At 40.1% G+C, this 16,094-nt stretch overlaps 1 protein-coding gene across 2 annotated transcripts in view; it reads right to left on the reverse strand.

The window, feature by feature from the left end:
* Positions 1-9,919: 9,919 nt before the first annotated feature.
* The window catches only part of pmepa1 (prostate transmembrane protein, androgen induced 1), an 82,879-nt gene continuing 76,704 nt past the window's right edge, over positions 9,920-16,094 (reverse strand). Inside the window, exons 3-4 of one of the 2 annotated variants that reach the window (XM_031827219.1) lie at positions 12,269-12,322; positions 9,920-11,809 (exon numbers count right to left, since the gene is read on the reverse strand). In XM_031827219.1, the coding sequence (XP_031683079.1) occupies positions 11,222-11,809; positions 12,269-12,322 (642 nt within the window). In that variant the 3' untranslated portion in view covers positions 9,920-11,221. Of the gene's footprint in view, positions 11,813-12,268; positions 12,323-16,094 lie in introns of both variants that reach the window. The other variant, XM_031827217.1, reaches the window with a different exon arrangement.

Below are 16,094 nucleotides of genomic sequence, written 5' to 3' on the forward strand. Positions count from 1 at the left end.
GTATATGATCCAAGTCTCATATTCTCTTCTCTTTTCTAGTCCCAATGTATTTCACGTTTTGAAAGCATTTGTTAAAAGACAAGAGAGACCTGCAAACTGATCTTGCCAATATAATTTTGTTTATTAAGCTTTGAATGAGCACATTTTGGGACTGTTAAATGCACGTTTTAAAGGCAATGTACCACGGAGACGATCATTCACGGTAAACGCTGCATAATATGGCTCAATTGGAATTAGTTTTAAATGGCACATTGTCTAAATCAGCGATCGGATTGAAATCCCGGACATGTTTTGAGGCTACAGTGTTTGTTTACAATTGCATTGTTTATAAACAACGGAGTAAAACAATATTATATTTGGGGTTCTGATGGGGTATGAAAGTTTAACTAAGGAGGCATTTATATATATATTTATATTTGTCAAGAATCAATTGGTATACACAGAGAGGTGCAAATGTATTTGGACAGACACATTTTTGTTGTTGTTTTGGCTCTTATAGCACTTTAGATTTGAAATGATACAATGACTATGAGGTTAAAGTGCAGCTTTAATTGGAGGGTATTTTCATCTTTATCGGGTCAACCGTTTAGTAATTACAGCACTTTTTGTACATAGTCCCCCATTTTAGGGAACCAAAAGTTTACACTTATATGTGTATTAAAGTAGCCAAAAGTGTTGTATTTGTTGTACATGTTCTTACCATGCAATGACTACATCAAGGTTGTGACTACAAACTTGTTGGATGCATTTTCAGTTTGTTTTGGTTGTGTTTCAGATTATGTTGTGCCCAATTTAAATTAATCGTAGATAATGTAGTGTCATTTTGCAGTCACTTTTATTGCAAATAAGAATATAATATGTTTCTGAACATTTCTACTTTAGTATGGATGCTAAAATGATTACGGATTATCCTGAATGAATCTTGAAAAATTATGAGGGAAAAAGTTACAGAGGCACAAAGATCATAGCGCCAACACATGCTAACCTTTCATCATTACCTAAAACAGGGGTGGTATGTTTGGGGGAGGAATGCTATTTATACTTCTGTAACTGTACTATTCATGTAGAAATCACAGATTTTACCTTTAAAATAGTTTAACATAATTTTATTTCAACCTTATTTTCACAGACTGAAATGTGAAGTATTATTTGGATTCAGAGTTCTATGGTAATCAAGGACTTGCTTCAAAAAACAAGTTAATACCATGGCATTTGTTGGTACCACAACATAATTATTTTTGCCAATGTCATACAACATTACAAGAATACACCATCACCAGACAAAAAAGGAGAGCTGTTTTTAACAGACTATATTGTCGGAGGAAATGAATGCTAGATGACCTATTTGATACTGTGATGTTTAATCATAAACTCAATTCCCTTAATTCCTCTATCAAGAACCGTTACATAAGTCTTGAGTGAGAAAACTGACTTGTAGGAAACACAGTGTTCACTCTGTTCCACCCTTTGGATCATTAACTATACAGAATAATGTGGGATTCCTTAAAGCCACAATCCTGAGTTTGTGTTTCACCTTATAACAGCAGCCCCACCATTTTGTTTGTATTAAGCTGAGGGATGGGTCTGGGAAACTCCTATCCACAGAGCTATGCATGCAATGAATGACAGTCAATGAGATCAAAATGGGTTTTAAACATATTTTGAAGCTATTCATTTCGCAACAAAAATATACAAATTTGAGTTATACAACTTTAGATTTAGGGTTACAATAGGGTGATAATCTTCAAAGACAAATGCCTTATAAAGTGAAATAATGAGTTATATTATTTAAGAATCAATGGTATATTGTCAATTGAAATGACCATTAACAACTGGAAATCTTGTGTATTGTGAATTTGAATATGCTGTAGGGCAGGGGTATTCAACTCTTACCCTACGCGGTCCTGAGCCTGCTGGTTTTCTGTTCTACCTGATACTTAATTGCACACACCTGGTGTCGCAGGTCTAAATCAGTCCCTGATTAGAGGGGAACAATGAAAAAAGCAGTGGAACTAGTTGCAATGTCCAGAGTTGAGTTTGAGGGCTGTAGGGGGTCAGGTTGGGGGAATTCAGAACTTAACCTGTACTGCAGCTTAGTAAAATAAAGCATATGCTTGTGTAACCGCAAGAGTTTGTCACATTAAAAGGTATAGTTCAGTGCAATTACATATTTAGATATTTGTTTGGTTGGCTTGGGAGTAGGGGCTAGAGGTCAATTTGGAATCTAACATTAGTATGTAACTAGTACTCCAGCTCGTATACTGTGTGTGGTCTAGTAATAAGAATAAATTATAAAAGCCTACCTCCTGCTGGATACTGAGTGTCACTGCCTACAACTGGTGTACACTAGCATGGGGGAAAGCTGCAGCAAAGCGTTGCTCCAACAATTGTGTACAACTGCCATCTTGTGGTAGTAACCAATATCACTGTCAAATAAGCAACTGATTAAACTGGTAAAGTATCAGTGAATGACCATATACAATGTTAGGACTTTACTAATATTGTACATCCTCAGAGCAGTGAAAACTGTGAAATTGTCACTTATACTCTTACAATATGCAACAAAATAAATTGTGTAGTTTCAAGTTTTATTTGTCATATGTACAGGATATACGTGGTATACATCGTCCAACTAAATGCTTACTTGCAGGTTCTTGTCTTAGTCTCAACAATGCAACAATAAGAAATAATAAACTAAATATGGTGTGTTTTAATGTCTTCTATTCTTCAGGGTCAATGACGTGAGTAAAAAGTGAGTGAGTAAAAAGACAAAAAGCAGACAGTTTTTATAAAATGTTTTTACTTGTTTAATTGGGGGCTAATTGAAATGTATCAGATTCATAGCATGTTCTGTTATAGACATTGTCTCCTGTTCTTATCAAATAGAGATACAAACCCAGTAACACTTTAAGGATCCAATATAAATTTAAATAAACAATGTTGATACACGTAAGCAATTATTGTCGACAACAGTAGGCATCTATATATTTACTGCAATACATCTCGGCATAGAACATGTTATAGAATAGAACTGATTTTATATAGACAGTACAACATTACCTCTTCATCAGTACACAAAGCGTCATAACAAAATAAGCACCAGGATAGTCGGTTTTTCTGTACAGTTAATAAATTGCTTAAGAGTTTGATAAATATGCTTATACTGCAACCATATATATTTTTTTAATCATTGCTCATTTATTTATTTCAAAAAAGAAAAGACTCAAAGCAATGCTAATTTGAAGGGCAAAACAAGCAAAGCAACAGAACAGTAAAAAAAAACAGTCAAACAAAGGAAAATAACAAAGTTCAAGTCATTTTGACTCTTGACAGTCTAAAAGAGTCTGGTTAGGATGATTCCTTCTTTGGAAATGCTTTTTTTCCCCCACACTGAAACCCTCAACAGTAACATATTGAAGGAAATATCGGAATCTAAAGCAGATGATGATTACAATGCAGCAAAGTACGAACCCCTGTTTTATAATGCAGTAGTGGGACATGTACTGCATAATAGGACAGGTTCTGTTTGCTATGTTCTATATTCATAGAGCTGGGCCCTTAGAAACCTCTCCATCCCATGCTTCACCCATTTGGTTTACTTTAGTGCTTCAAGGTTAATATTTACTCTTATCGGTATGCATGCAGCGAAGTTTGAAATGATCATCGTATGATAGAACATGGGAGTCAATTCTCTATTGTATTTTTTGGTATTGTAAATAACAAGGGCGATTTGTTTCATGTGAAAAAGGCAACAGAATCCAGAGGAAGAAAATTGCGCTATAACACAAAATAAGTCTCAACCACAAAATCCTCAAAGGCACACATCTAGAAACTGAGCATGTGGTGGTGAAGGGAATCTATAGTGATTTGGGTATATAGACCAATAGGTAATATGGCAGAATTTAACCCATCCAGGTCCACTTTATGGTGTCCATATTAGGATGGCTTTAATCTCAGCTGTCCTAATATGGACTCCGTAAGGTTCACACTGGTCAAGGAGGCTGTAGTTGGGAGGGTGGACGAAGGTAAAGAAGGTTCTGGCCCAGGGTGATGCCTTTGAGCCTGTCCCCATCTGGTTGTTCCTTGTACTTGTCTTCAAAATGGTGCCGCCAAAAGCAAGAGGCATATATTCCACACTAAGTACTATAAGCGCATGTTGAAGACGACTAAAGGGTTCTCTAATAGCGAATAGGAGCAAAGGCATCGATCTGGCACTTGGTCACCTAAAAGTACTTCTCATCAACTCTACCAGTTTAAATAAAGTGCAGAAACCTGTGGTACTGGCTGCATTGAAACGAAGTGATGCCCAACCTGGTTTGGGCTATTGTCTCCAAAGCCTGACTCACTATGGTAGACAATATAGTTAGTGAAGACAACTGGTGGTCAAACCATGGAATAAATGTTCTGTTATCCATTCAGCAAAACCCTTATATGCGTGTACAATGAATTGGAGCAAAAATATATTTTTTTAAAGAAAAAAACGGAAGAAAAAAAACCCCATTACATTTCTCTAAGTTAAACAATTACTACATTATCAAAAGGCAAATAGTAGGTATATTGCAACACTCTCCACGACAACTCTGTCAACATTATCATCCATACGTCTGTCATTTTGTGAGTCAGTCTAGGGCAAGTCTAGGCAGACTGACAGCACAGACGGAGCCTAATCTGTCATCACAGGCAGGCGCACATAAACACTGAACATTTCCAAGGGGACCGACACCCAGCCAATGGCAGCACGAGGAAGGTCTATGTGGGACTCCATCATTGGACACGGGCATCTCTCTGGAACTGTAGCTCATTTCAGATGGGGACAGGGGGTGATGTAAGGTACCAACCCTAAGGGAACACCATTTGGAATATTCAGTATTATTTGTTTTGTCTGAGTGGTTCTGTTTGCTTTCATCTGAGCACCCAGTCTAGACGGTAAGAGGTCATTAGATGGGTAAGGTAGTGTACGAAAACAACGCAACCAAATATGTTAGGGGTTATTGGAGCTTGCAATGCCTTAAATTTCTGTACGAAGTGCATTGTATTAACAGAAATGTTGACAAGTTTAGAGTTCGGAGGAAAATGTAGCTCTTTACTTCATGCAAATTGACAGGATACCCACATTATGTAGTTGTCATTAGCATGTCTGTCAGCATTATACATGACATTTAATTTCAAGTACTGATATTGTTTTATTGTAACGAACAGTCATAGAATGTTACGACAGGCATAACGCCATGAAAGTGTTATGTCAAGGTCAAACAGGTTTACGGTTTAGTACGCTATGCCAATAGTGGTTCCTTTTTTTTGGTTCGTAATGTGTCACTTCCCCACCCTGCCTGTATTGTAATCAGTCAGCACTGGTTTCCCTGAAGCAAAGACTGAAATCAAAACCAAGCTCTCCTCCGAGGTCATCAAACTGCATCATGAGATGTCACTAGGGGTCAGAGGTCAAATGGCCACACCCCTTAAATCAATCCTTTGGCTGCTTGCTTATGAAGGGTCAGACATTTTTATTTTAATTCAGGTATTTGTCCTAAAATGAAATGTAAACATAAGAAATAAATCAAGTGGGGCCAACGGGAAGAAAGCGCATGGTGTCTTACACATATAGACATACACTACATGACCAAAAGTATGTGGAGAACTGCTTTTCAAACATCTCATTCCAAAATCATGGCCATTAATATGGAGCTGGTCCCCCCTTTGCTGCATTAACAGCCTCCACTCTTCTGGGAAGGCTTTCCACTAAATGTTGGAACATGGCTTCCATTCACCCACAAGAGCATTAGTGAGGTCGAGCATTGATTTTGGACAATTAGGCCTGGCTCACAGTCAGCGTTACAATTCATCCCAAAGGTTTTCGATGGGGTTGCGGTGAGGGCTCTGTGCAGGCCAGTCAAGTTCTTCTACACCGATCTCGACAAATAATTTCTGTATGGAGCTCGCTTTTTGCATGGAGGCATTGTCATGCTGAAACAGGAAAATGCTTTCCCCAAACTGTTGCCACAAAGTTGGAAGCACAGAATTGTCTAGAATGTAATTGTATGCTGTAGTGTTATGATGTCCCTTCACTGGAACTAAGGGGCCTAGCCCGACTATGAAAAACAGCCCCAGACCATTATTCCTCCTCCATCAAACTTTACAGTTGGCACTATGCATTAGGGCAGATAGCGTTGTCCTGGCATCCGCCAAACCCAGATTCGCCAAATGGTCAAGCGTGATTCATCATGCCAGAGAACGTGTTTCCACTGCTCCAGAGTCCAATGGAGTCCAACACTTGGCAAAGCACATGGTGATCTTAGGCTTGTGTGCGGCTGCTCGGCCATGGAAACCCATTTAATGAAGTTCCCAAAGAACAGTTCTTGTGCTGACGTTGCTTCCAGAGGCAGTTTGGAGCTCGGTAGTGAGTGTTGCAAATGAGGACAGACAATTTGTACGCACTACGCGCTTAAGCACTCGGCAGGCTCGTTCTGTGAGCTTTTGTGGCCTACCACCTCAGGGATGAGCCGTTGTTGCTCCTAGACGTTTCCACTTCACAATAACAGCACATACAGTAAAACGGGGCAGGCCTAGCAGTGCAGAAATTTGATGAACTGACTTGTTGGAAAGGTGGCATCCTATGACAGTGCCACGTTTAAAGTCACTGAGCTCTTCAGTAAGGCCATTCAACTTCCAATGTGTTATAGAGATTGCATGGCTGTGTGCTCGATTTGATAGACTTGTCAGCAAGAGGTGTGGCTGAAATAGCCTAATCCACTCATTTGAAAAGGTGTCCACACACTTTTGTACATTTTTTTACATTGTAGAATAATAGTGAAGCCATCAAAACTATGAAATAACACATATGGAATCATGTAGGAACCAAAAATGTGTTAAACAAATCAAAATACATGTTATATTTGAGATTCTTCAAAGTAGCCACCCCTTGCCTTGATGACAGCTTTGCACGCTCTTAGCATTCTCTCAACCAGGTTCATGTGGTATTCACCTGGAATGCATTTCAATTAACAGGTGTGCCTTGCTAAAAGTTAATTTGTGGAAATTCTTTCCTTCTTAATTCATTTGAGCCAATCAGCCAATCAGTTGTGTTGTGACAAGGTATGGGTGGTATACAGAAAGTCCATATTATGGCAGGAACAGCTCAAATAAGCAAAGAGCAATGACAGTCCATCATTACTTTAAGAAATGACGGTCAGTCAATACAGAACATTTCAAGAACTTTGAAAGTTTCTTCAAAAACCATCAAGCGCTATGATGAAACTGGCTCTCATGAGGACCGCCACAGGAAAGGAAGACCCAGATTTACCTCTGCTGCAGGAGATAGGTTCATTAGAGTTACCAGACTCTGAAATTGCAGGCCAAATAAATGCTTCAGAGTAACAGACATCTCAACATCAACTGTTCAGAGGAGACTGCGTGAATCAGGCCTTCATGGTCAAATTGCTGAAAAGAAACCACTACTAAAGGACACCAATAAGAAGATACTTGCTTGGTTTGATGAGTCCAAATTTGAGATTTCTGGTTCCAATCTCTTTGTGAGACGCTCTTTGTGAGAGTATGTGAACGGATTATCTACGCATGTGTGGTTCCCAGAGTGAAGCATGGAGGAGGTGGTGTGATGGTGCCTTGCTGTCGAAACTGTCAGTAATTTATTTAGAATTCAAGGCACCCTCAACCAGCATGGCTACCACAGCCTTTTGTAGCGATACGCCATCCTATCTGTTTGTGCTTAGTGGGACTATCATTTGCTTTTCAATAGGTCAATGAACCAACACACCTCCAGGCTGTGTAAGGACGATTAGACCAAGCAGGTGAGTGTTGGAGTGCTGCATCAGATGACCTGGCCTCCACAATCATCCGACCTTAACCCAATTGAGATGGTTTGGGATGAGTTGGACCGCAGAGTGAAGAAAAAACAGCCAACAAGTGCTCAGCATATGTGGGAACTCCTTCAAGACTGTTTGAAAAACCATTCCAGATGAAGCTGGTTGAGAGAATGCCAAGAGTGTGGAAAGCTATCATCAAGGCAAAGGGTGGCTTCTTTGAAGAATCTAAAATACACTTTTTTGGTTACTACATGATTCCATGTGTTTTGATGTCTTGACTATTATATATACATGTAGAAAATAGTAAACATAAAGAAAAACCCTTGACTGAGTTGACGTGTCCAAACGTTTTACTGGTCCTGTATATGTGAGCTCCAAAAGTATTAGGACAGTGACACATTTTTGTTTTGTTTTAGCTCTGTACTCCAGCACTTTGGATTTGAAATTATACAATGACTGAGGTTAAAGTGCAGACTGTCAGCTTTAATAAAAAAAATGTTTAATCCATATGGGGTGAACGCCAAAATGACACAATACATAATTTACTATTCATTTCTATTGGGCACAAAATAATCTGAAATACAACCAAAACAAAAGGAAAATGCTAATTTGTAGAATCACAAGCTTGATGTAGTCATTGCGTACTATGAATATGGTACCAAATACTTCACTTTTGACTACTTTAATACACAAGTGAATTTGTCCCAATACTTTTGGTCCCCTGAATTGAAGGGACTACGTACAAAAGGTGCTGTAATTTCTAAACAGTTGAAATTACCCTCAAATTAAAAATGACAATCTACACTTTAACCTCATAGTCATTATATACATAAAAATCCAAATTGCTGGAGTACAGAGCCAAAACAACCAAAAATGTGTCACTGTACCAATTTTTGGAGCTCACTGTGTGCACACGTGTATGTATGTGTGTGTGTGTGTGTGTCTGTATATATATATATATATATATATATAAAATAATATATATATATAAATACATTATTTATATACATATACATATATAATTTGTATGTTATTATTGTCACACACACATCTCTCTTCTTTGCTGTGATACCATCTTAAGTTGGGCCCCCTTGCAGTTTGAGTCTCACCTCAGAGGGAGCAGTTGCATAATATCAATATTGAAGTGAGACCAATGCTGACTGAGGGAGATTGCATCTCTCTCCTTCTTCATTAAAGTGCTAAGAGATGCCTGTTGGAGAAAAGCCCAGACGGTAGGAGGATGTGTGCAGCGTACAGTTGCCTGCTAAACGCTCAGTCATGCTCTCTATTGACAAAGCACTCTCGCGCTCACCTGGCCGCTTCAAAGGCCTGACATTCAGATACAAAGCTTAGAGGAAAGTGGTGAAGGTCACCACTCCAACTTTAGTTTCCTGATTAATCTTTTTCTGTTCCAAACCTACACATGGTGGAGGCTTGCATTAAAAAAAAAAAATCCATGAGTTGAAATTCAATACGGGCACTAACCATGAAAATATCTCAAGGTAGGTGAGACTACGTGCTTCACGTGTTGCTTGTTGAGGTAGTTTGTCAAAATAAATTATTTGACAAATACATCTTGAGTGATAGTAGGTAATTGAGGTTAATGGAGTTGTGTTGATTTGGACTTTCTAAAGGCCAAGAAAGGTGAAAGAGTTAAGCATATGGAATAGGGCCTACGAGCAGAATCCCGAATTAAAATCTGCAACTTTAACTCTAACGTTTGCCTAAAATCAATAGGAGATCAATTTGAAAGTTTTAAGTCCGATTTTGGCCTTACGGTACTGCTGTTTTGTTTAGTAGGCTACTGTACGCTGCAGTCCTATGAAATGGTGGTCAGATCCAGTTTCCCCTAGGTACAGATCTAGGATCAGCTTCTCTTCCCCTATCCTTACCTTAACCATTAGTAGGGAAAAAGCAAAACTGACTCAAGATCAGCATCTAGGAGCAACTTCACCCTACTTCTGGTCAGAAATCTGGGGGTTCTGCAGATAAACTTGAACTGGAGTTCAAAGGTGGGGGTTCAAAGGTTGAGGGCTCTGTCACTCATGATCACACATGCACGCAAAACTCCAGGTCTCTTTTTTCCTCGTTCCATTTTGTTATATAAAAAAATAGTGCAATTATTTTCAACAATTATATAAATAACTCTAAAATCGTGCTTTTTAACTTTGTTTTTCCGTTTCTATATACGTGTATACATGTTTACACACATACATTGATACATATACATACGGATGTATATGTATAGATAGCACAATGTTAAACACATTTGAGTTGGCACCCCAACAGATGACCGTTTTCACTTTTATTTCTAGAGCAGACAAAAAATAAAAAACAAAAAATGTATTTTTCTCTTTAGAATCCATGTTTACAAAAATACCCCTGCTCACACTCTCCTCTCTTATGATACATATTGCAGACTTCTTTTCTTTTTCTCCAGATAAACAGTCTTGAATCTTGTGCAAACATCTCTTTAAAAAAGATCCAGAAAAAAATGAAGAGCATTTGCACACGGGAACTCCTGAACTTGTCTGTCCAAAGACCCAAAGACAGTACTAAAATCGACTGGACAAGACCCAAAGTACAGTACTAAACTCAAATGGGTCCAGATAGTACAGCAAGATAGCCATAAAGCACTACAGTGGGCAAAGTACTGTACTCAATTGACCTCAAAGGACTCTCTATTCCAGTGCACATGTTGATACACAGACCCAGTCAGCTGTCAATCATGTGTTTCCATGGATGCCAACGCTGACCACCCTTTGATGTGGATTGATGAGCGACGGGGGTGTCTACACTGTGGCCAACTGGGTCATGAGCTGAGGCTAACTAGGGATAACATATGAGCTTCGATCTGGCAACCCGTGAAAGCCTGAATCTGGCAACCTGATACAAGATTGCTATCAATGCACTGTACAAGCCTGTACACAGCACACAAAGCTAGACGGGGTTAGGTGGCGGATCACTAAAAGAGCCATCTGCATCTAAAAAAAGGAAGACCTGGTCATTCTAAAAGACTCTGGGAGCAACTAAGGATAAACTACAAGGAGATAAGTGACTAGAAATGATGCAAAAGGGATACAAAAACAAAAACCTAAATACAAAATAAAATAAAAAATGTAACTCTTTTTTTGTTTTCGCATTTGTCAGTATAGAAAAAAAGCTGTAAGCACGGAGCAACAAAGAACAAGTAAATATTTATACAAAGTAAGTCAGGGGCGACGGTTGTCAGTTATGACGGTGACCGGGGGGGTAAAGTTCAGAGGGGAGGCATTTCTTTTTTTTGCGTCTGCCTCCCCCTGCCACCCCATGTCGACCTCCCCTCCCCAACCCTGCCTGACACCAACAGTTCAGCTGAAGTGCGCAGAGAAAGAAATAAACAGCCGACACCAACACTGCCGTCACACTTGCCGAGGCTTCTGCTTCTCCTTTTTGTTGCGTGCGTTCCTGCTCTCCAAGCTGCCCAGGTGGGCCTGCTGGAGTATCCCATGGAGCAGCGAGGGACCCGGGCTTCCTAACCCGCCTCCGCCCCCCATGACCCCACTGCCACTGGAAGTCTGGTGGTGGTGCCTGGGCAGGGAAGAGGGGTGGTAGTAGTGCCCTATAACCTCACTATAAGTCGGCGGCGCCCCTTCCACTCGGCTGGAGTAGGCCTGTGCGGATGTGGCTACAGTGGTAGCACTGACTCCTGCATTGAGGCTGGGCGGCGGGCACAGGGAGGTATCGAGGAGGTGGCTGTCGTAGACAGTGCGGTTGGGGGGCGCGCGCACCGACTCCCTGTTAAGCTCCAGCTGCTGCTCAGGGTCGCGAAGCTGCAGGGTGCAGGGGCCCTGGTAGGGCGGGGGCTCCTCGCCGTCCGACAGCGATATGGTGGGCGGCAGGTCAATGATGGCATGGGGCAGGTAGGGGTAGGTGGGCTGGAAGCGGGCCAGACGCTCCCTCTGCAGGTAGGAAGGGCCGCGGTCCGGGGGCCGGGGGGTGTACACCTGCTGCTTTAAGGGAGGAGTAGAGGGAAAGTTAGCACAAACACACATATTTGGTCATTCATTTTTGTGATGATTTTGATTAAATTGACAACTTGTATTTGGATGCAATGCACTTAAAATAATTGAGGATAACACAAAAAAAGTTGAACAACTTATTTCCATTGTGGTCCTCTTGTTCAGAACACTCTTTTTATCCACAGTGTCAAAATAGTGTGTGAAGGTATATTGAGTGAGGGTATATTGACAGGGGGCCGAGCAACCATAAAAAACAATACAGCACCATCGTTGTCATTTCTTTGCTATGAACATCCATAAACACCCATAGCCTCTCTTATATCAGCGGACAAATCCATAATACATTTCCGCCCATTTGGGATGAATTTTAGGTCCCTGGGTTTAGGGATGACCCCTATAGACGTAAAGTCTTAATGGCTAAACAAGATTACCCATAATCCCCCTTACCTCGCTCATTCCACTGGTGGACCCTGGGCCATCTGAGGACCACAGACTCCCATCCTGAGAGAGCGATGGCGAGGTGCAAGGAGAAAGACAGAGAGAGAAGAATTTATCATTCACTGGATACCATGTTGTGCAACTAAGTGGAGTACTTACCTTTCCAGCCAAAGAGCCAACCACCTTTGAGCATAGGGTGAAGGTGATGAGGTCAACCCCAAAGCCAGACAGAGTAAGGTATACTTGTATAGCATCTCTTAATAGGCAGAACCCAAGGGCTAATACTGGAGTGCCTTTGTAAACTTCCTGTCCTTCTATCTGAGCCTTGTTCTCTACACCTAGATGGGCTGTGAATTGGACAAGAGCTACATGTACTGTTCAAGTGCTCTTCACACAAGCAATCCTAAACAAACACACAGCCAGACACTGACCGTGACACAGAAAGCTCTGTCATCTCTGACTCATACCCCCTCCTGCAGAGTACACAGACGTCTGCCTAGCCCAAAACACACACGCACACACGGCATCATTCCCCACATCTCCTAACGAATGAATCACAGGCTAGGTGATTCAGAAAGCAGCAGTGTGTGTGGGTGATTCAGAAAGCAGCAGTGCAGTCATATGGTTTTGGAATCTTCAGATAACTGCACTGGGCGATGTGTCAGACATGTGGCAGACAACCTGTCTCCCGTAAGCCTCTGACAAAGACACACAAAGAAAGAAACACCAGACATTAAAACGAGTATACAAAACATTACATAGACTGACCAGGTGAAAGCTATGATCCCTTATTCACTTGTTAAATCCACTTCAATAAAGAAGGATTTATAAGCCCTGAGACATGGAATGTGTATATGTGCCATTCAGTGGGTGAATGGGTAAGACAAAATATTTAAGTGTCTTTGAACGGAGTATGGTAGTAGGTGCCAGGCACACCGGTTTGTGTCAAGAACTGCAACGCTGCTGGGATTTTCACACTCAACAGTTTCCTGAGTGTATCAACAAAGATCCAGCACATGAAGGACATCTAGCCAACTTGGCACAACTGTGGGGGCTGTCCCCGACTAAAACAAATCTTGTTAGATTGTTAAACATTTTTAAACGTGTATTTTTCCATATACGGTGCATTCAGAAAGTATTCAGACCCCTTGACCTTTTCCACATTTTGTTATGTTCCAGCCTTATTCTAAAATGGATTAAATCGTGTCTCCCCCCCATCAATCTACACACAATACCCCATAATGACGAAGCAAAAACTTTTTTTAATACATTTTTGCAAATGTATGTATGTATGCATGTATGCATGTATGTATATATATAAATAAATCACGCTACAAACTATCATCACCATGCCCTTAAGGAAATCACAAATATTATGGACACAGAAATAATGGATATTTGGAAACTCAGAAATAATGGCTATTTGTAAACTAAAAAACCCTGACCTAGTGAGATACACATGGAGGAGACTTAATCAAGCTAGTCGTCTTGACTACTTTATTTTTTCTTTCTCTCTTGCGTCAAATGTTTAAAAAGTATTGATAGGAGACAGAATGCGATCGGATCATCATCCAATTGGCCTTCACAATAACTGTTACAGAATTTCCACGTGGACAGCAATATTGGAAATTCTATCAAAGTTTACTGGGGGACAATGTATTATTTATAACTGAATTTTGCCAGTACAATATAGCTTCAATAAATCTCCTTATTGTTTGGGATACCTTTAAATGTATGTGCAGAGGTCATTCAATTCAAAATGTATCAATAAAAAAAAAGCAGTTTCTGTCTAAAGAGCCAAGACCAACAAGGGAAATACATGAAATAGTACAGGTAGATCAAAATAAAAACGATACTAGAGATTCAAAATAAGTTGGAGGAAAAAGAAAAAGAACTGGAGGAACTTATTCAAGAAAGATCTAATGTAATCTATTACAAAAATAAAACAAACTGGATGGAATATGGGAGAAAAAAAAGCAACAAATTCTTCCCGAATCTCCAACACAGGAATGCTACCAAAAATTATTTGCAGATACTCGTTATTATGATTCTACAAATGATATTTTAAAAGAGGAAGCTAAATATTTGAAGCAGATGTTCTCTATTCGGTCTCATCCTCAACCTCTTAATGATGATTACTGTAAGGAATTATTTGCACAAAAAAAAAATGTACAAAAAGGATCAGTGCGAAGACTAAATTACAGATGAAGAACTTTGAGGCTATATAATCCTTTCAGTCTGGAAAACCCCCAGGGCTTGATGGCATACCGGTAGAGGTATATCAAGCCTTTTTGATATTCTCAAAGCTTCATTGTTAGCTTGTTTTAACTACTCCTATAGAAATGGTAGTCTGTCAGGTACTCTGCAGAAAGGTCTGATTTCACTATTATTAAAACAAGACCCAGATGGCAAATATAAAGATCCAGTCTATCTAAAAAAAAACTGGAGGCCTTTTACCCTGTAATGTTGTTGCAAAAATACTAGTGAAATGCAGAGCACTCAGAATTTTAAAAAAAAAAACATTTTTTTTACCAGGTATTGTTCATCCTGATTAGACCGGTTTTCTACACGGACAATACATTGGAGATAATATATGACAACTACTAGAGATAAAAGAACAACATGAAACATCTAAGAAGTCAGGCCAGGTGTCAGTGGATTTTGAAAAAGCCTTTGATAAAGTAAGAACAGAATTTATTTATAAATGCCTGGATTTTTCCAATGTTGGTGATTCTCTTATATAAATGGGTAAAAGTAATGTACAACAACCCCAGATGTAAAATAGTAAATACCAGCTACTTCTCAGAGAGTTTTAAATTGTCAAGAGCAGTTAAACAAGGGTGTCCGCTGTCACCATATCTATTCATTATGGCTATCGAAATGTTAGTTAATAACATCAGATCAAATAACAACAACTCTCCTTCTATGGCCTCCAACCGCTCTTAAACGCAAGTAAAACTAAATGCATACTCTTCAACCGATCGCTGCCCATACCTGCCCACCCGCCCAGCATCAATACTCTGGACAGTTCTGACTTAGAATGTGGGCTACAAATACCTAGGTGTCTGTTTAGACTGTAAACTCTCCTTCCAGACTGACATAAAGCATTTCCAATCCAAAATGAAATCTAGAATCGGTTTCTATTTCGCAAAAAGCATCTTTCACTCATGCTGCCAAACATACACTCGTAAAACTGACTATCCTACCGATCCTTGACTTCGGCGATGTCATTTACAAAATAGCCTCCAGCACTCTACTCAGCAAATTGGATGCAGTCTATCACCGTGCCATCAGTTGTCACCAATACCCGAAAAACTACCCACCAATGCGACCTGTATGCTGTCATTGGCTGACCCTCGCTTCATATTCGTTGCCAAATCCACTGGCTCCAGGTCATCTATAATTATTTGCTAGGTAAAGCCCCGCCTTATCTCAGCTCACTGGTCACCATAGCAGCACCCACCCGTAGCACGTGCTCCAGCAGGGATATTTCACTGGTCATCCCCAAAGCCAATTCCTCATTAGGCCTCCTTTCCTATCAATTCTCTGCTGCCAATGACTAGAACGAACTGCAAAAATCACTGAAGTTGGAGACTCATATCTCCCTCACTAGCTTTAAGCACCAGCTGTCAGAGCAGCTCACAGATCACTGCACCTGTACATAGCCCATCTAAATACCTCATCCCCATACTGTTATTTATTTAATTTATTTTGCTCCTTTGCACCCCAGTATCTCTACCTGCACACTCATCTTCTGCCCATCTATCACTCCAGTGTTTAATTGCTATATTGTAATTTTTTCGCCACTATGGCCTATTTATTGCGTACCTCCCTT

The sequence above is a fragment of the Oncorhynchus kisutch genome, linkage group LG1, assembly GCF_002021735.2.
Source record: "Oncorhynchus kisutch isolate 150728-3 linkage group LG1, Okis_V2, whole genome shotgun sequence".
Classification (NCBI taxonomy): Eukaryota; Metazoa; Chordata; class Actinopteri; order Salmoniformes; family Salmonidae; genus Oncorhynchus; species Oncorhynchus kisutch.